Raw genomic sequence first — 20,267 nt, 5'->3', positions numbered from 1 at the left:
AACAGGTCAAAACCAATGCAAATAAAAACATGATAATTGCCATTAAATTACCATGGCATTCATGGCTGTGAGCTCTGAAGTGTCTGCGGCCTCATGACATAAAACAAAGTTTGGCAGATGTTCCCAGAGAGTGAAGTGGGACAAGAATGAAGATTAACTTCATGGGGCCTCCCTCTCTTGTCAGAAAGAGAGCACTAAAAGACACCATTTGCAGACTAGCCAGGATTCTTGCTTCATGAAATCCCAGTCAAGTGACCCGAAGACTTAGAGGTTTACAGGTGCGTCAGTCAGAGGCAGGTAGCAGTTGCATACTTGCCAACCCTAACGATTTAGGCGGTAGGATACCGCTTTTAAGCAGCCCTACCGCCTACTGATTTAGAGGCAACAAATACCGATTTTTTTGTTTTTTGCCTGAGCCCCGGAACAGCATGATCAGCATCCTCTGGTGCAGAGCCGGCCTTAGGGGTGGGGGGGCAAGCCGGGCGACGGCCCAGGGTGCCACGCTCCCCAGGACACCATTAGACCCTGCTACGCCAGCTCGGGGGAGTCTTTCAAGGGCTCCCCCGAGCTTTCGTAGCAGGAGAAGGCGCGGAATGCAGGCTTTTGATGTAAAAGGCACCCACGGCAGCAGGCTAAATGCACCCCTCCGCCGCAGGTGCCTTTGACAAAAGGCGCCATTGGCCCCCCCCCACGCCAGCTCAGGGGAGTCTTTCAAGGGCTCCCCGAGCTGGCATGGTGGCAGAAGGCGTGGCAGGTGCCTTATTGTCATCGAATGCACCCACGGCGGCAGGCTCATTCAATGACAATGGGCTGCTGACGCGCCCTATTCCTATCATTACCTCCTCGCCTGACTATTTTTGAAACTTTAAGATTCCTACAGATTTTTGGTCGCAGAATGTTGCCATGTATGCAGTTGTCTACCATGTGGGCCTACTAATGGAGGGGACAAACAAATTCTATAAGAGCTGGATTGTCTGTTATTAGCTCGTCATCAGGAGGAGAATGGAAAGCAGCTGTCCACGATAGCTACTTAAGCTGTTTATCCCATTCGTGTTATCCAGGATTCGGTCCCCAATTTTGATTTTGCTGATATAATGGATGCCACCCATGGCACTTCCAGAGAAGAGGGGATTAGATGGGTGACCTTATGTTTAACATTTTGAATCTCACTCCAATTCATCCGACTGGTTTGTCTTGCCTCATGTCAAGCTATGCACCCAGCATTATCAAGGGCAGATGCTAGATAATAACACCAGGAAAAATATAATGGCAGAATGCCAAAGTCCATATTGCCAGCAGTAAACCAACTGGTCAAACCATGCATAAACCCCACGCTAGCCATCTTTTTTTCCTGCTCTTGCAAGGAAATGGCAAAGGCGGGTGCATAAGACCTGGGCTACATTACAAGAACAATTATCAAATTCAATTGGGCTGATCCTAAAACATATAGGCCTAACAGAAGAGGCCAAGCTCATAGAGAAACACTTAGACCCCAAGGTAGTAAGCACTTCAGGTTTTATTGGGGATACAAATGCCTCCATGATCCAAGAAATAAACAAAGAGATTTTGCTGAAAATCAACCCCAAACTAGTTGGGATGGCAGATTCCCAAATTAAAGGTTATTCAGAGAAAAACCTTATTGGTGATAGTTCTGGAAAGTAAAATGGACAATTCGTGGCCACTTTCGACATTATAGAAAGCAGAAACATCTCTCAAACTGTTTCCTCCAGACCTGTACACTTTGTTTATGTATTTATTTTTACATTTATTGAGCGCACTAAACCCAGAGGCATCAAGGCAGTGGTTATAGAGCTGAAGGTCACAGCTGAAGGATACTTAACATACAGTAAATAAGAGTTAGTAGCGAACGGACAAAGCCGGCAGTATTACAAAGAACAATACATGGTGCATGAGGGTACATCGTGCCTGGAGATTGGAATGCTATCGAAACGCTTGTTACAGGTTATTATAGTCGATACGTTCAGTGCCATAGTTGAAGAGGCCCGAAGTGGCAGGTTTGTGGCGAAGAATAATGTTTTGAGCTGTTTTCGGAACACCCAGTAAGATTGTTCAGATCTTAGGGACAAGGGTAGAGCATTCCAGTTCTTGAAGGCAATGACCAGGAAGTTGGTCCCAACAGATCTGGTTCGCCTGAATCTTGGGATGGTGTGTAGGTGAGAGTGAAAGGATCAGGTCTGGAGGAGTGTGCTCTGCAGAACTTGTGCGGGAGGTACCCAGGTGCTGTCTTAGAGAGGCAATTATGCATCATAGCAAGCGATTCGAAGGTAATCTGCTCCCGGATGGGTAGCCAGTGTGCGCTTCTTCTGACAGCTGAGATGTGACCATGCTTAGAAATGTTAAGTGTTGCCCTAAGCGCATTGTTTTGGATAACTTGTGGTTGCAGTAGTATAATCTTGATCCTGTGAGTGCTCTGGAAATTGTGATACAACTTTCAGAGGAAAGGAAGGGTCTGCATGTATTCAGTAGTTTCGAGGTGTGGGCTGCAGAGGAGGCAATTGCATTGACCTGCCTTGAAAGAGACAGGGTGGTGTCCAGGTAGACGCCAAAGATTTTGTCGTTGCTGGACACTTGGATGGTGATGCCATCAATGATGAAAGATTTGTACTCTTGATTGAGTTTACTCACAGAGGTGTGCGATCCGGCTGTTCGAATTTCTGTTTCCCTGCCAACTCAAGATCCCAGAACAAGGAGAACCAGCGGTTTTGGTCTCGACCAGATCACTGGCCACCTTTTTCCCCCAAAGAGGGCAGAATCCAACATGCAGGGTTTCTCCTATGAACATAAGCTTTACGCTGTTTGGTAAAGAGCTGGCTCCATATTTCCAGAGACCCCTGGGTCTTTGATACTGTTCTGGGATATCACATACAATTCATGGCAACTCACGGATAGAAGAGGGCATCCTTTCCTTTTTAGGTTCTGCAGTATCAGGTTTATTTACCCAATCAGGAAATTGCACAATTACAGACAAAGAAGGCTATAGAAAATGGCATGAAATCAGAAACTATTTTCAGCAATGTGTTCCTGGAAAGAAAGACTGCGCCCAGTCTTCAACCTGAGGTATCTCAATCTGTTTGTGACTTACAGGCTCTTCTAGAAGGAGATGGTTGTCTTAATGAAGCCAGGGGATTGTCCTATATGCCTAGATATCAATGGCACCTATTTAACAATTGCAACTGATCATGAGTACATGTGTTTCTAGTGATGCCAAGATATCTTTTAGTTTGTTTAATTATTCTTTGGGTTCTTCTCAACCTCTTGGTATATTGCCAAGCTATTACAGCCTGTTGTAGGTTTTTTGTGAGAAAAGGGTATAAGGTAATTATTTATATTTAGACAATATCCTTATTATGGCACAGGCTCCATCACTACTGTCAAGGCGTATGCAAGCAACCCATCAGTCTGCTGGCGAGCTTGGGTTTTCTCAAATATTGGAAAAAGTCAGAAACATGTCTTTCCCAGGGAATGTAGTTTCTAGATTACATCATAAACTGTGCAGCCACCACTCTTCATATTGACAATGAAAGATTTGCAAGATCAGAGGAGAGATTGTGAGCGTAATAGCCACTCTTATGATAACGCTGACACTGTAAGTCAGGATAGTAGGGCTACTGTTGGCATCCATCCAAACAATCTTTCCTGCCCCCCTTCATTACTCATTACGGCCCTGGCGCTAAGTGAAAAACGATGGCGGTAAATGGTTACCGCCATCGTTTTCCGCCAGGTCCGATCATGACCCGTGACCGTTAACTACGATGCCATTAGCGGCATCGTAGTTAACGCTGCCGCTAACTGCGCCAAGGGCGCGCGCACGCGACCTCCCACACCGTACTTAGCGCCATGGCGGAAAGGTACGCGAATGCCGACCCAAGCGGACATGCACCTAACGCCATCACCCAGCGCGTTTAGTACCTTACCGCCATGGTGCTAATTACGCCATCACGAACCAACCGTAAAAGGCCATGTAAAGTGAATGCAGCTGCCACAGGTGCACAGAAACAGCACAGGTGAAGGCAATACAGACTCAGGAAGTACAAAAAGAGCACACCCCACCCCTTCCCACACCCAGTCACACTCCACAATGATACCAATACGACTAGCAATGTTGGGGCTGGAGGACCTGATAGCAATGCAAGTGCTACAACAGCAACAACAACAACAGGCAGCACAGAGGAGACGCAGGAGGAGAAGGAGGGCAAGGCAGGCCCAGCAAGCCCCACCAGCACAGCCAGTGCCACCACGCAGGCAGCCCCCAATCCCACGCATCAGAGCCAATCCATTCAACCTCACTGCTGAGCAGATCCACACCCTGTGCCGTTTGGACCGGGACACCATCACCGCCATCGTAGACATGACACACAACAACATTGTCAGCATGATAGAAACTCCAACCGCCATCCCACCCCAACTGAAGGTAGTGTCTGTACTCCACTTCCTGGCCACAGGCACCTACCAGCACACAGTGGGGCACTTGCATGGCATTTCACAACCATTATTCTCACGAACACTCATCCAAGTGCTCGATGCCCTCCTCAAGCACACAGACGACCACATCTCATTACCACGGACTGCCCAGGAGATTGCAAACCCCAAAGTGGGTTTCGATGCACTAGCCGGCATACCTGGTTGCATTGGTGCCATCGACTGCACCCATGTGGAATTGGTGGTTCCACGTGCCATGGAGGTACCGTACCGCAACCGGAAACAGTTCCACTCAATCAACGTGCAATTGGTCTGTGACTCCAACAAGATCATCACACATTGTTGTGCCTGATTCCCCGGATCAACCCAGGATTCTATGGTCCTGAGGAACTCCACAATACCACGCTACATGTAGCGACATGCAGGCCCAAGATCCTGGCTACTCGGTGAGTCCAATGTCATGACCATGGAAATGTGAAGTGGGTAGGTGAATGACGTACTGATGCATACTCCACCTGGCTGAAAGGGGGGGGGAATGATGCATACTCCACCTGGCTGAAGGGGGGGGTGGAATGATGCATACTCCACCTGGCTGAAAGGGGGGGGATGATGCATATTCCACCTGGCTGAAAGGGGGGGTGAATGATGCATACTCCAACTGGCTGAAAGGGGGGGATTATGCATACTCCACCTGGCTGAAAGGGGGGGGAATGATGCATACTCCACCTGGCTGAAAGGGGGGGGGAATGATGCATACTCCACCTGGCTGAAAGGGGGGGAATGATGCATACTCCACCTGGCTGTGAGTAGCAGAGTGAACGGAGACAGAGGATACCCTAAAGCAACCCATACTCCACCCAACACCAGTAAAGCCAATACCCAATGTATGCAGCCCTACCATGTGAATGAGGTTGTGTCCCAACCATGACACAACCATCTGCAAGTGCATTCTACCAAATCAGACCACATTGTCAACAATGACCCAGCTACTTATTATATTTTTTGCAACAGGTTCAATTGACCAGGACCGGGAGTGCGCGCCTCACCCACCTTCTTTTTTGTACTGAATGCTATGGGAGTCCCGGGCTCCAGAGGCAGCGCCACGGGGTGACTGTGCCCCACTTTGGAGAATCATAAAGATGGTTCTCTCCCCTCCCCCAAATTTGGGAAGGACTTGTGCTTTGGAGGGGTGTCGGTTGCTGGTCACCTGAACAGAAAAAAACGTTTTCACTACAGCTACCAGAATCCTTTGAGTCTAATTAGACACACCTGCTCAACAGCCTCCCTGATGATTATTTGAGATAAGAAAGCGCTAGGAGGAGAACAACTACAGACCACAGAACTGCAGCTGAGGGATTTAACCCTGTTATTACTGAGTACCTGATTTGCAGCAAGGGATCTAACCCTGTTATTACTGAGTACCTGATTTGCAGCAGAAGGGATCTAACCCTGTGAATATTTGTACATTTTGGGATTTGACCCAGCTACTTATTATATTTTTTGCAACAGGTTCAATTGACCAGGACCGGGAGTGCGCGCCTCACCCACCTTCTTTTTTGTACTGAATGCTATGGGAGTCCCGGGCTCCAGAGGCAGCGCCACGGGGTGACTGTGCCCCACTTTGGAGAATCATAAAGATGGTTCTCTCCCCTCCCCCAAATTTGGGAAGGACTTGTGCTTTGGAGGGGTGTCGGTTGCTGGTCACCTGAACAGAAAAAAACGTTTTCACTACAGCTACCAGAATCCTTTGAGTCTAATTAGACACACCTGCTCTACAGCCTCCCTGATGATTATTTGAGATAAGAAAGCGCTAGGAGGAGAACAACTACAGACCACAGAACTGCAGCTGAGGGATTTAACCCTGTTATTACTGAGTACCTGATTTGCAGCAAGGGATCTAACCCTGATATTACTGAGTACCTGATTTGCAGCAGAAGGGATCTAACCCTGTGAATATTTGTCCATTTTGGGATTTGACCCAGCTACTTATTATATTTTTTGCAACAGGTTCAATTGACCAGGACCGGGAGTGCGCGCCTCACCCACCTTCTTTTTTGTACTCAACAATGAAAAGCACCTACATGCACGTCACCAAACACCATCAACCGATAGGCCTGTCCCCCATAACTGCCCACGAAGGAGGCACATGACGGACAGAAACATCAACACACCATTACACAGACAGCAGGGCACCCAAAATGTCCCTGTCTACATCAGCATTGCTCACTGGGGTCATGATGAGGCCCACAGCAATGTTGCAATGATGTGCGCATTGTCATCACAGGACATGTGCCAGGCCAACTAACCAAACGGCATGAACGGACACAGTGGATGGGCACTCACAATGCACTCAACCCCTCTGCATACATTGGGTGATGGCATGCAAAACAGGCCATGGGAGCCATGAGCATATACTGGTTGCATTGTGTGAATTAATTAGTGCATGTAGAAGTGAGCCAAAGTAACAGTTGGATGCAAGCCATGGTGGCACATCATGTTCTTGATCAGACGTCATGACTGACACATACATTCTCGCCTACATACAGGTGATGCAGGCTATCCCCTGAAGAGGTGGCTCCTTACACCAGTCCGGAACCCGCAGAACCAGCACGAGGAGGACTTCAACCGTGCACATACACGTACCCGTGTGGTCATAGAGCAGACATTCGGCCTATTGAAGGCACGGTTCCGATGCCTCAGCAGGTCTGGTGGGGCACTCCTGTACCGCCATGAGAAGGTGGCAAAGATCGTCATGGCATGTGTCATGCTACACAATATGTGCGTCAGACGGAATGTGCCCCTCCCCCCTGACGCAGAACTGCAACCACCTGACGGCGTGCAATGCGCCAAACTATCATCGACCACTGCTTCTAGCACACACGGCTGGTGTGTATCACATGGAGAATGCACTTGGGGCACTGTGTGTCTCTGGGACATGCACACTGTGGACTGTACACCAATAAAGCACACATATGCAATGAAAATGTCCACACATTTCATTTCGGAAAAGCAAAAAGTGTATTTCAATCATAAAACGTCGTGACACACCCCCTCCCCCCTCCCCCCTGCACACCCCAACACACCCCCTCCCCCCTGCACACCCCAACACACCCCCTCCCCCCTGCACACCCCAACACACCCCCTACCCCCTCCCACCTCCCCCCTGCACACCCCAACACACCCCCTCCCACCTCCCCCCTCCCCCCTCCCCCTGCACACCCCAACACACCCCATGTAAGTGTCAACAGATGCCTGTGACAGTGGCCACAGGCTGTTACAAGCCCCCTCTCCCGGCCCCCGGGGCACCCCTGGCTGTGGAGCGCAGGTTACGTCCGGAACGTCGGACAGGGCTGCTCTGTGCAGAACTGGCAGCGGAGGATGTCCCTGCCTGCCCCCGTGCATGCACGTCCTGTAGGGTGTGGGTGAGCTCAGTGAGCGCACGACGCAACCCAGCAAGTTCACCACAAATGTCCCTAGACATGGCCTGCATGGCATCCCTCAGGGTGGCAGTGCTCTGCGGTACTTCGGCCCTTCGGGTCTCCGTGGCCTGTTCAATGGTTGCCCTAGCCCCCACACATTCCACGGCATGCTCAGTCAGCATCGTGGACAGTTGTTGCTGCCATTCTATGATGTCCTCGAGGGACTGCTGCCCCTGCTGGGCCATGCCCAGTGCTGGTGGTGTGTTGGAGGGGCTGCTCTGTGGACTGAGGACTGGGCATGGGGTAGAAGGCCACTCCTCTTCCTCTGTGTGCCCCTGTGTGAGATCCTCATGGGGGCTGGTGTTTGACAAACAGGGGGAATGTAGAAGGTCAGTGGGGCTTCTGACTTTGTGCTCCTCAATGTCAGAGTCTGAACATGCAGCAATTGCAGCTGTTTCACCCATGTTGCTGCTTGCCGCAGACCCGGTGCCTTCTGTGGCAGGCAATGTTGGTTCAGGTGGAGCTGCTGCTGCTGGCCTGCTGCCTACAGGGGTGCTTGCCGGTGGGCCGTCCGGTTTGCTTGCAGTGGATTCTGCTTGTTGTGGGGTCTGCCTCACTGCAGCTGAGGTTGAGGGTGCGGGGATGGTATTATTGGCCTTCTTGGCTCTCTTCATCGCAGGGGTGTCCTGGTCCTCGGGGTGTGAATCTGTGCTTGTGGTGGAGCAAAGGAGGGAGGGCGTTATTGATGGGTCTGCGGACTTTGGAATGACAATGATTGACATGATTCTGGTCAGTAGATGAGGCAGATTTCAGGCAGGGCCATGCAGGTTGTCTCCTTTTTGTGTGGAATGTGGATGCGGGTATGTGGGTGCCAGCAGTGTATACAGGGTGGTGGTCGCATGTGGCTATGGGCAGTGTGGAGCTAATGTGTTGCATTTACACTCTAGGGCAACCTTGTGCTACACATGAATGGACTGCAGTGACTATGGCATGTCTTGTTTGAGGCACCTACCTTCATCGCCTGATGTCGGAACTCCCCTTTCCATCCCTCCGACGCCTTCAATGCCTTCCATGCCAATCGTGGTTGCACAAATCTCCTCCCACGGTTGGAGTTTTAGTGGGGATTCCGAACCTCCACCGGTACCCAGGGCAAGGTTGCGGTTCGCAGAGATGACAGCTCTGACCCGTATGCGAAGGTCATCACAGCGCTTCGTGCACTGCTGTGGGGTGCGGGGTACGGTCCCCACCGCGCTGACGCGCTCGGCCACCAGGGCCCAGATGGCCTTCTTTTTGCTATCGCTGGCCTGGTCATTTCCGGCGAGAAAACGACAGCTGCGTTGTCTTGCAGGGTCTCCGCAAGCATGCAGAGTTCCTCCCGGCAAAATCTTTCCTAGCGCTGGCGGTCACATGCCTTCTTAACAACTTTAGGCATTTTTGGGTGGTTGGATGGGTGGGTGATTGGTTGGGACAGGTGTCAGGGTTGGATCTGGTGTTGTTCGGAAGGATGGCAATGGATTGTGTTTTTAAAGATGGCCGACGTGCTGTTTCCCGTTCCACTGCGATGACGCTATTTCCGGTTCTGCTTTTTACGGTGACCGCTAATTGCGGCCACCGCTAATTACGGTGGCCGCTAATTACGGTGGCCGCTACTTACGGTGGCGGAAGTGCACCTTGCTCGCCCTACGATGCCGGTAGGGGCCTTTTCCGCCATGGCGTTAATTACATTACCGCCATGGCGTAATGCTCGTGCGCGATGGGTCGTAATGTGGCGCTCTTTACGCCATCGGCCCACGGCGTAAACGCTCATTATGCCATGGCGGTAATGTTGGCAGATTACCGCCTGGGTCGTAATGAGGCCCAAGGTCTGCAGAGATTTAAAAATAAACATGTGCAGCAAGGTTGAGTTTATTCAGACTCTGCCCTTTTGCTTCTGAAGTGCGCAAAAAGTGCTACAATGGTGACTAAAGCACATGAATGCCTGGAATTAAATCTTTTTGGCTCTAACCCAGGCCTTCTTCTAGACTTTGAGCATATGGGGGGGGAGGGCTCCCTGCGACAGGCTTTCTACTGATGGGAGATGGTCTTCGCAATAGTCTTGGCTTCACATCAACTCTTTATAGATTCTAACATTGTTCTTTGCGATGCAGTGTTTTGAAAAAGAAAGGGTCTGTTGTACAAACAGGTGGTGGAAGGACAACCAGTACACAGCTACCCGTTACAGAAACAAACCTTTGGGAAACAGGACCCAGAAAGCTGGCAGCCCTAACAAATGTTTTGGGGGAGTTTTGCCTTCCCAGACAAATAAAGGTATAAGCAGAATTAATCGGCTGCTGCGATCTGCAGATCGTAGGTTCGAATCTCGGCAAGGCCAACTCAGCCTTTAATCCTCCCGAGGGCGATAAATGAGTATGACCTTCGGATGGGTGATATTATAAGTAGATATCTTCTATGTAAAGAGCTTTGGTGAAAGCACTATATAGAAAACACATCATTATCATCAAACTAGAAGGCATCTGGTAGAATGGCATATAAGAAGACAGGCCTTTCAAAGCATTCAGGTTCAACCTGTTTGCAACCAGTTTCACTCTTCAGAAATATTTCAGTTTGAGGTCAGGTGAGATGGTCTTGGCCACAATTTCCTTTTCTGAGGAGTAGGGGTACCCTTTATGCCTTTCCCCCTTTTAAAAATATTCCAAGGATGCACTTGCAGGCAAAAAAGGCAACACTAGTTCTCATTATTCCCACTTTGGCCCTCCCCAATACCAGACCTGGTTCATGTTAACTTAAAGCTAACAGTTGATGTTCTTATGCTTTTGCCGTCTTTCCCTGATCTGCTTAGGTCGTACAGCCTATCTAACGTCTAATCCGCTGGATGTGGTGATAACTAAATGCTTAAATCATCTCTCTTCCGAGTGTGATGTCTCCCCGCAGAGAACCGCGCAATCTCATCTTTTTGATGTGCGAATATTGGCTTCTAAACGGAAGGAAATTAGACGCTCAAAATGCATGACCTTTGTACTGCAGATTATATTTTGGCAAAGAGGCGGATTCTACAACACCGTAGAAATTGTTCCTCAGTGATAATCACTCTAGACTGACTCTTCTCATGAAGGCGGATGCAAGACATTTCTGGACCCAAATTAATACCCTCTCTGGCCAGAAATCTAAGATCAATTGCGAGTCGACTCAGGTTGATTTATTTCATGTACAAATGTGCTGTGCCCTCTTTGTTTTCTGGAGCAGACGATCCCACTTTAGGTCAAGTGATACGGAAGACATTGAATGGGCAATCTCTAAAGTAAAGTCCTCAAGGGCTCCAGGGCCCGGTGGTCTGCCTCCGCTTCTTCTGAAAAAGCATCCGGCTCTATGGGCGGTGTTTTTGAAACCCTTCTTCGACAGCATTTGTAATACTCAATTGGTTCCTCTGTCCTGGTCCAAATCTCCTGTTATTTCCAATCTTTGAAACGGGGAACGGGAAGGACCCTTCAAATTACAGGCCTATATTGCTTATTGACGCAGTGAGCAAAGTTTTTTCTATTCATTTGCTCAGAGATTTGAATCAACATCTACAACAACTCAAAGTCCTTTCGCCTTTCCAGTTGGGTTTCCGGCGGGGTATGGGGACTACCCTAAATGCCACGATTTTATCCCATCTCTTACATGGGGCTAAGCACAACCAAGCTGGTAACATTTATATGGCCTCACTGGACATGCCGTCCACCTGCGAATGTGTTATAAGAGAGAAGTTGCGGGCAAAGCTCATTGCATGAGGTGTTCCTCTCTTTTTGGTAAAACTGATTGTGCTCCTTCATCAGAATTCCATGATGAGGGTGCGTCTTAACCAGTTGGGAGTGGTCTCACATGCAATTCCAGTCCATCTTGGTGTACGGCCGGGATGCATGCTTGCTCCCACTCTCTTCAATGCCTATTTCAGCAATATAGAGGAGTTGTGGGCTGCTAAAGACAAGATCCCCTTCAGATTGGGCCACCTAAAAATACACTGGTAAGCTTTTGTGGACAATATCATCTTGTTCGATAGAACTGCCATGGGCCTGCAGAAAAAGCTGAATATCTTCCACTCCTATGCTGAGGCAAATCATCTTATGGCAAATGAAGCTAAGTCTAAAGTTGTTTTTTTCTGGGGTAAGAAAGGCAAAGACTCTATGGTGGACACTTGCAGGGGCGAGAGTGGAGAGAGTTGAGTCTCTGTGGTATTTGGGATATAATCTTACTGCCTCTATACAGACATGGAAGTTGATCCTAAGAGACAAGATTGTTCCTCTCTTATCTCATATGAAGAGAATCTACTCAAAACTGTGCAAATATTCTCTTATTCTGGCCCTAAAATACTATCTAGCAAAGAAAGAACCGACACTGCTGCATGGGCTGGTTTTGTCTCTTCTTGATATGGGTTATTTTTTGGACTCTTTGCAGGGACACATTTGGAAACAGGTTTTGGGTCTTGCCTCTTCTATACTTAGTTCAATTATAAGACATAAATTGGACCGTATCTCACTCCAGGCTCGGAGGCTTCTTTCCAACTACCAGAAAATATTGTCTCTCTCTCTCCTAACTCTCTATACATCGATTTTCATAAGATCATACCGATGTCCTCTGTTAAATCTGTCAAAGCTGTTAACACTCGCATGCTTAATCTGCTGGATTATATTGGTTCCAGTGCTGCGTTGAAATTTAGACAAGAGGTGGTTGAGGTTAAATTCTTTCAGGATGATTGGAGGATAACACTTGAGGACCTGCCCTCCTTCTCTCTGTATTCCGAATATGCAAGCTTTCCTCATAAGAAGGACCATTTGTCCGTTTACTTGATGCGCTGTCCATGTGATAAATTGAGATTGACATATCTGCTCTTCAAGTTAAACCAATTCCATACTAAGGAAAGGATTAGAGGTTGGCCCAAGTCTCCGACGTTGCCCTTTTCTCTTGTATGTCAGTATTGTAACAGCAATGGCGGGTTGGAAACCCTGAAACATTGGTTGATGGACTGTCAGTCCTTGCTTTCTATTCGCTTGAAGGCATTCGATAAACACATTGTGAATTTCAACTCAGATTTTTCTAAGAACATGTTTAGCGGCGAGGTTGATGTGGGGGGGAGTAATTTCTTTGATTATTGTTTTAGGATGTTGTTTAAACGACATTTTTTTAACAAACTGATTAACATAGTGATTTACTTTTGTTATGTTGATGTGATAAATATGATACAGTGTTTGATTTGTATTTAATTTGTGTAAGGTTTTTGGGAAACCATAAAACAATAAATAAAAATAAATTAAAAAAAGAAGTGGCAGAGTTTTAATTGTGCACAGTATGGCTGCACGGTTTCCACAACCTCATAGGCCCTCCAACACTACATCAATGCCAACAAATATGATAGAGATTAATGGGAGAAAATGTCCAAACTGATTTCCCCAAAACATACAATGAAAGCAGCCTGGTACCAAAGTGTTGGGATGATTGTCCAAAAAAGCTCATTTTACACTGGCTTCCACAATAGGAAAAACAGCCAGGTTCTTACAAGGAATGTGTTTCTAAAATGTACCTATTTCAGAGTTGATGTACAGACAAAAGTGCTGGATAGCCCTTTCAATCAAGAGCAGCTGTTTGGCAAAGAGGTGGAGAATGATCCTTATGCTATCAAGTCTGACACTGATATTGATAAGGTTATGGGATTGATCATGCAAAGCTGTCCCCTCTCTCTTTCGATGTGATAGAGGAAGGTACTTTGTAGTGGTTATTCGCCCACAGCAACGACTCAGATACCAAATCAGTCAGAGCATTGAATTTCACCAATAGCCCCAGAAAGGGGACAACATAATTTGCAAATCTGTGCTCTGTGCTTGTACAGGAGGTTTTAAGCATTGTGGGACGCAGCACAACTAACCTGGACTTTCTACCTACACCCATCCTCCAAAACCTACCTTTGGCGGCAGGATTTTCCCTTTTGCCTCAGAATTGGAGGAGATAACATCAGACAAATGGTGCTACAAATACTGTTTCAGCATCATACACTGGCATTTAATCAAAAGCCAGTGCCTCGTTGGTTGTTTGTTTGTTTTGTTTGTTTTATTGATTTGTTAAGCGCACCAAACCCTCAGGTATCTGGGCGCGCTAAGGACTTACATAAAGGTGCATATACAAAGATATGCGATTATAAGGACTTGCATAAGGTTATATATACACACATAAATGAATTTACAAGGGAATAGTTACAGATGGTATAGACTGCATTTCAAAGTCTACAAGCTTTAACGGACCATATGGTATACATCTGTTCGTATACCCATAATATATGTACATAGCAAGATATTTGCAAACAGTATAAACGGACAGTCATGACAGGCAAGTATCAAGATCAGGTACAGTACATCACGGAGACAGTTTGAAGAGGGCATGAGGGGGTGGACATAGGTGGTCAGATGTCATTCGATATTAACCAGTTTTTGGTCTGTTTCCTAAAGCATTGGCAGGATTGGTCCTTTCTCAGATGAGTAGGGAGCAAATTCCAATAGTGGGTAGCTTGTACGGCAAAGCTGGCTCTGCCAGCCTTTTTCAATTTGTATCTAGGCATTGTTATATAATGCGAGTTTGATGACCTTGTAAAGCGTAAGGATGGTTTTTTGGTGATATTTTCTCTAAGGTATTGCGGGGCAGAATTATTTAGGCATTTATGCGTGATGGAGACTATTTTCAGTTTGCCGCACAGAGTTATCCAAGCAAACATTCAGCTTTCCATGCTCAGAAGGAGAATGAGAAATATGTTACGCAAGGAGGCAGTGGAACAAGTCCACAAGGAACAATGGCGTCAGGGATTTTACACCTGTTAGTTGTTGGTAAAAAGAAATCTGAGTGTACAGGGCCTATCATGGACATCAGCATTCGATAGGATGCTCGTGTTGGTGGACGCAAGGTTTCAAATGCCCACATAATCGTACATGCCTGAAGCCCCCACATACGCCCCTGCAACTGCGGGATGCTTATTGTAGCCTCTCCATTGATTACAAGCACCAGCGCCTTCTGTGGTTCCTCTTGGGAGCTGTAAATATAAGGTTGCGTTCGGCACCAAGAGTGTTCACAGAGCATCTATTCAGGGAAGGCTTTCATGCCTAGCCCTTCATACATCACTGGTTATTCCAGGACAACAGAGCACAATGAATGAACATGGTGCTTATGTAGCGCCTGAAACTGTTTCAGCATCTGTGACTTTCGGTTAACGGGGAAAAATGTTCCTTGCTTCTGAGCAATTCTGGATATACCGGCAAATACTACCTAACTAATAGATTGAAGGTTCAAAATTATTTGATAGATGGCAGTCCTCTTCCAGTCCAAGACATCAACATCTGTCACAGTCAGAAAATTCAGGGCACTGTTAGGTTAATATCTCCCCCCCTCCTTCTAATTCCATTATTATCCAGGCTACAAATGAGGACGCTGCCAAAGGAACACCACTTGGAATGGATGTCTACGACTGTACAGTGAGATTACATGATTTTAATCACAAATAGGATTAGACAGGCATTAGGGTGGTGTTTAAAAGGGGCCCACCTGACCAAGAAAATGCCTTTGTTTTGGCCTCAAATGTAAAGCCTGGTACTAATAGTTGCATCACTGTGATGTGAGTGGGCAATCTCAGGCTCTCTGGTAAGCAGTTAAGCTTTCCCTATGAGCAAAGATGGGTTGGGCTTGGTTGCTACATCTGCCTGCAAGGTGAAATATAGGGCCACTTTGAAAAACATTTCCAGGGCCAGTTTCAGTTCCCAGTCCACCTCAGGGTTCCACTGCCCCTGAGGGTGCACATAGATGGAGGCCTGGAGTACGGTTGTGCTAGAACTGACCACTTGTGTCAGCGGGAGAGAAGTCATGATTTATTTGGGTGAAGGATGCTGTGTGCACTGGTGTGTGTTTCTCCGCTAGGAATGCATCCAGAGGCTGGCATAACGGAAAGTATGATGGCCACTGGACACATGAGTGGAAGATAGTTCAAAACATGGCAATTGGTTATTCCTTATGTGTGTGAACATAGGCATGTTTGCAACAGCCAAATATCCCAAATTCCAACTTTTGCATTTTCAATTTAGCAGAACCGTTTCTTGAGAATTGTTTCGCCATTGACTCTATGCGCCCACTCCAGTCAGAAGCTGAAGACTTCATCCTGCAAAATGAACTTTATATCTCCTGTGTAGGCCAGACATATCTTGTACTTGGATTGATGAATCTTTAGCAGAACATGTCCCGCTCAGGGGACGCTCATGGTGCACCCAGAACTTATAAGAATGAGTAAAGGGGTTATTCTCCAACACAATCTGACCTCCCTCAAACTGCCAGTGGAAAGGATACTTCATTTGGTGTAAGGGAGCACATTTAAACCCAGCTAGTGCCTACTCCATGGAAACTTACTATATCCCCTTCATCTGATGCAGCCTGGTGTGCGACACTCTTCCATAAGAGTTTACTGAGCAGCTGTTTCCCAATACAAGAGAAAACATGAACAGGGCACCTTAGTACCTAACCCACTTGTTAAAGAGTTCTTGAAGGGTGTACTCCATAAATGTCCTCTGATTAAGCCACCAGCGTCGGCTTGCAAAGTAAATGGCACACTAACCAAGCTCCCATCAGTGCCATCTGTACCTATGCATTCAGCAGATTTGACATATGGCTTGTGGAAGACCCCCTTCCTTGTGGCAATAATGTTGTCATGTATGGCCAGTGAGAAAGAATCCCTCTCTATATCTCAACTGTATATCAAATGTCATGAGAACAAAGAGGATCTATGTAAACATCCACCATTTCTTTCACTGTCCTTCCCAGAGTTTCATTTAAATCAAGAAGTGACCCCACCAGTGTTCTTCAATGATCCATATGTGGCTGAAGACATCTCCTGAGCTATTAAGTTGACTGTACGAAGGACTGTGAATTACATCCCACTCTATGTCACTTATGACACGACCAGGAAGTTACTGTCTCAAAAGCTGAAAAAAACAAAATAAATGTGGACTGCATTAATGTCTGCTATGTGGCAGGCCGACACCTAAGAGACAGCTATCAAGCAGAGTGACAGATTATTCTACAAGTCGGACGGACAGCGGCAGCGATGACGACATCCCTGGCAAACACACCTTTGAGAAACATATGTAAAGCAGCAACCTGGACTTCCATGGGCGTGTTCTGCAAACAAAGTTACCCCAATAAAGATGCAAGATCAGATATGCTGGTTGGCCGAGCCATCTTGACATTTTTTTTTTAATAAGACCAACCTACGGCCCCAACTCCCTGGGACATTTTGCTGAAAAATCTGTTGTTATTGAAAAACGCATATGATTCTATAAAAGATCAAATGACTACGGAAATAAAGTTACATACCTGCAAGTTTAGTTGTGTCTTTTATGGATTCATAGGGAACCCTCCTGGCCTCTCCAGAGTTTGTGTATGAGTGTGTCTTATCTACTTTTAATCTGAGTTGTTAGGCATTAGCAGTGGAGTTATGATGTTAGCAGGTCTGTGGCAGATGGGGGGAAGCAAGTCCTATGGTCCTAGAAAAAAGCCTCAGTGGGCCTCATTACAAGCATGGCAGTAGCCGTGCCTGTATGGCAGGCATGGCTACCGCCCTGCTCGCTACCGGCACCGCCTCCCGCGATTGGGCAATAACCGGCTCATTACGAGATGAATGGGCCGGTAATTGCCCATTCGCGGGTGGCGGTATTGCCGGGCTCCCGATATCCATTCTGCCCTATAGGGCAGAATGGGGGTGGGGAGCATGGATTCGCCGGCATGGTGCATGGTGCCGGCCGCATTACAACTTATGCTCGCGGGTGCCCCACAGCCCGCCAGGTAGGACCTGGCGGGCTGTCAGGAACCCACGAGCAGAACTCGTAATGCGGCAGAACGGTATGAACGGTGCCGGTGCCTTACCGGCACCCTTCATACCGTCACCGCCAGGGTCCTACTGAGGCCCAGTGTTTGGATTTAGACATAACAATGTATAGCTAATGTATTGTAAATATTACACGGGATTCCCACTTCTATGTCAGAGAACAATAAAATAATGTTCATCTGTAAAAGATACATATCCTGGAGAACTATACTTGCAGGTAAGTAACGTTATTTTACTCACTGTAGTGAGTAAGGCACTCCTAGTCCATTGCCCCTTTCTTCCAAACATCCTACTCTCCATCCCTGTTAACAACAGTCCAGGCAATTTATTACAAAGAACAAAAAAAGGACAGTGTTGGTTGGTTAGCAATGCAGGTGTACCCCCACCCCCTTGCCCCCAGCCTCCCCATATGGTGTATAGACACAGCAGTACTCAATTGGCCCATCCATGCGACCAGGTCAGAGAGTCTGAGAAAATAAAGGAGTTTTACTTGTTGTTGATGAATCAGGCTTCTGGTGGAGCTTGCACTTGTATGCTGCGTTTTGCCCTGGCGATTTTGAGAGAAATGTCTCCTTATATTTGTTAATCATTGTTTAAAGAATACGTCTGTTGACAAATTAAACTTAAAACATAGTAACTAAAAAGTAAATAATGCAAACACATATTGGATATTTTGGGACACAACTTAGAAAATTGTTCGAATGTTCTCGATTGAAAAGTCCTGGAATAATTAATTAATTGTCTGAAGGGTGCTGCACAGTTGAAAAAGACATGATTCACGTGAATGTCCAGGGCTGGCCTCACTTATGTTATCAGGTGTAGTCTGAAACCAGCTCTTGTGATAATCCGACTGTAAATTCTTTTCTTTGTTGCATTTCTCTTTCTGGCCTCAGCATCTATTTGGAATCATTGGCAGCGTTCTGCACCTGGGGAACATTCAATTTACTGAAGACAACCATGGTCGTGCGATCATCAGCGACGGCACGCAGATCAGGTGGATATCAAAGGTACTCTTTGCAAATGAAAATGGGACAAGAATGGTAACATTAGAATGTGTCTTCACAGAATACAGTAAAAATAGGTCTGTGCTTAGGAGAAGGCCATGATTATGTTAGCAGCTGAGAATGTGGTTGGAATTCAACACCAGGCATGGTACAAAATGGTAGGCACCTGACCCAACTGTTGAAAATGGTGGCTCCCCAAGGACAGCTGTCAGGTCCTGCAAATGGCCAGTGGTAGGATGGAGAGATGCTTTGTTAGAGCTAGATGCTAGAGGAGAGATCATTTTGGGATCATTTGGTGTTTTGTTGCTTTGTTCCCTATGTTCCGTAACTAAGCTAATGCAGGATTCAGAAACCAAAATGGAGAAGCAGTTACCTAAGCTGATTGGCTGAGAGAACAATGCAATGGAATGGGCTTTGAATTCCTTAACTGTCTTTTATTCAAAGTACTTTCAGAAGAAGTTATGTTAATTTAAGCTCTGTGATTTTAGGCCCGAATTTAGTAATTTTGTAGAGATCCTTTCAAGAAAGAAGACAGAAGCAGTAAGGCAGTATCTAAAGATTTTGAATATCTCAGGTGGGAGTGGACCAGTTTTGATAGACTGGGTTTAAGCATAGCTCTCCACTCACATGCTTTTGGCGGGTACCACCTGCCTTGTAAACAGCTGACTCACCCGTCAAGCCTCCTGCATGCCCATTCGCTTCAATGGGCCCGCACCCGCCAAAAATAAAATCGGGGGTTTTCACCCGCCTTTGAGACATAAATGGTTGAGATCTATGGTTTAAGAGAACTGTTGAGCATTTACAAAGCAAGTAGCAACTGCTGCGTTGTTAAAGACTGTAAATATAGTAAAGTTATTCTGAAGAGACTTGCAGAGCAAGCGACAGAAAGAACACACCAACCAACGACCGTGCATATGATAATCACCACTTGGCCTCCACATATAAACCCACTAGAACGCGAGGAGAGCAAAGAAAACAATCATAGCCACATGCAACACACGGATGCCACTGCAGCCATACCCACTAGAATACGAGGAGTATAACACAATAAAGGCAAGAACCCGCTGACGTGACCACAACCCAGGACAACGGCCACACGTGGGGCACCACAGGCTACGCTCCGAACCCCAGCCAAGACCACAGACACAGGAAGCTTCACGCCACACGCTACATGGCTCATGGCTCATGGCAAACAAGCTCATGCATGCCAGCACAGCCCGACCATCATACTAAAGAGCCCACCAGCCCATGTGTGGGCGAACTCAATCCACAAACCACAAACCAGACACCTATACACCCAGCACAACGAGTGCAGGGCCAACCAGGACATTGTCCCAGACAATGCCCTACCCACAGAAGAAGGGAACAACCCCTAGTGCCACACAATAACAGGGCAGCCATGTCTCAAAGGGTTGCAGGAGCAGCAGCCGCGCCAGCGCAGAACGCGGCCAGAGTGGTCACCACAAACTTGGTAACCAATTTACGCCACCCAAACCCCTTCATCCTAGAGGCACAGGA

The 20,267-nt window shown here is 47.1% G+C and overlaps 1 protein-coding gene across 2 annotated transcripts in view; it reads left to right on the top strand.

The window, feature by feature from the left end:
- MYO1H (myosin IH) overlaps positions 1–20,267 on the top strand; it is an 833,585-nt gene that overhangs the window by 213,540 nt on the left and 599,778 nt on the right. For both annotated transcript variants that reach the window (XM_069619421.1, XM_069619420.1), the window contains exon 9: positions 18,639–18,752. In XM_069619421.1, coding sequence (XP_069475522.1) covers positions 18,639–18,752 — 114 coding nt within the window. The remainder of the gene's footprint in view (positions 1–18,638; positions 18,753–20,267) is intronic.

The sequence above is a fragment of the Ambystoma mexicanum genome, chromosome 10 (assembly GCF_040938575.1).
Source record: "Ambystoma mexicanum isolate Mex_15411 chromosome 10, UKY_AmexF1_1, whole genome shotgun sequence".
Taxonomy (NCBI): domain Eukaryota; kingdom Metazoa; phylum Chordata; class Amphibia; order Caudata; family Ambystomatidae; genus Ambystoma; species Ambystoma mexicanum.
Note: the sequence above shows the minus strand (reverse complement) of the source record. Positions and strands in the feature narration are given on the sequence as shown.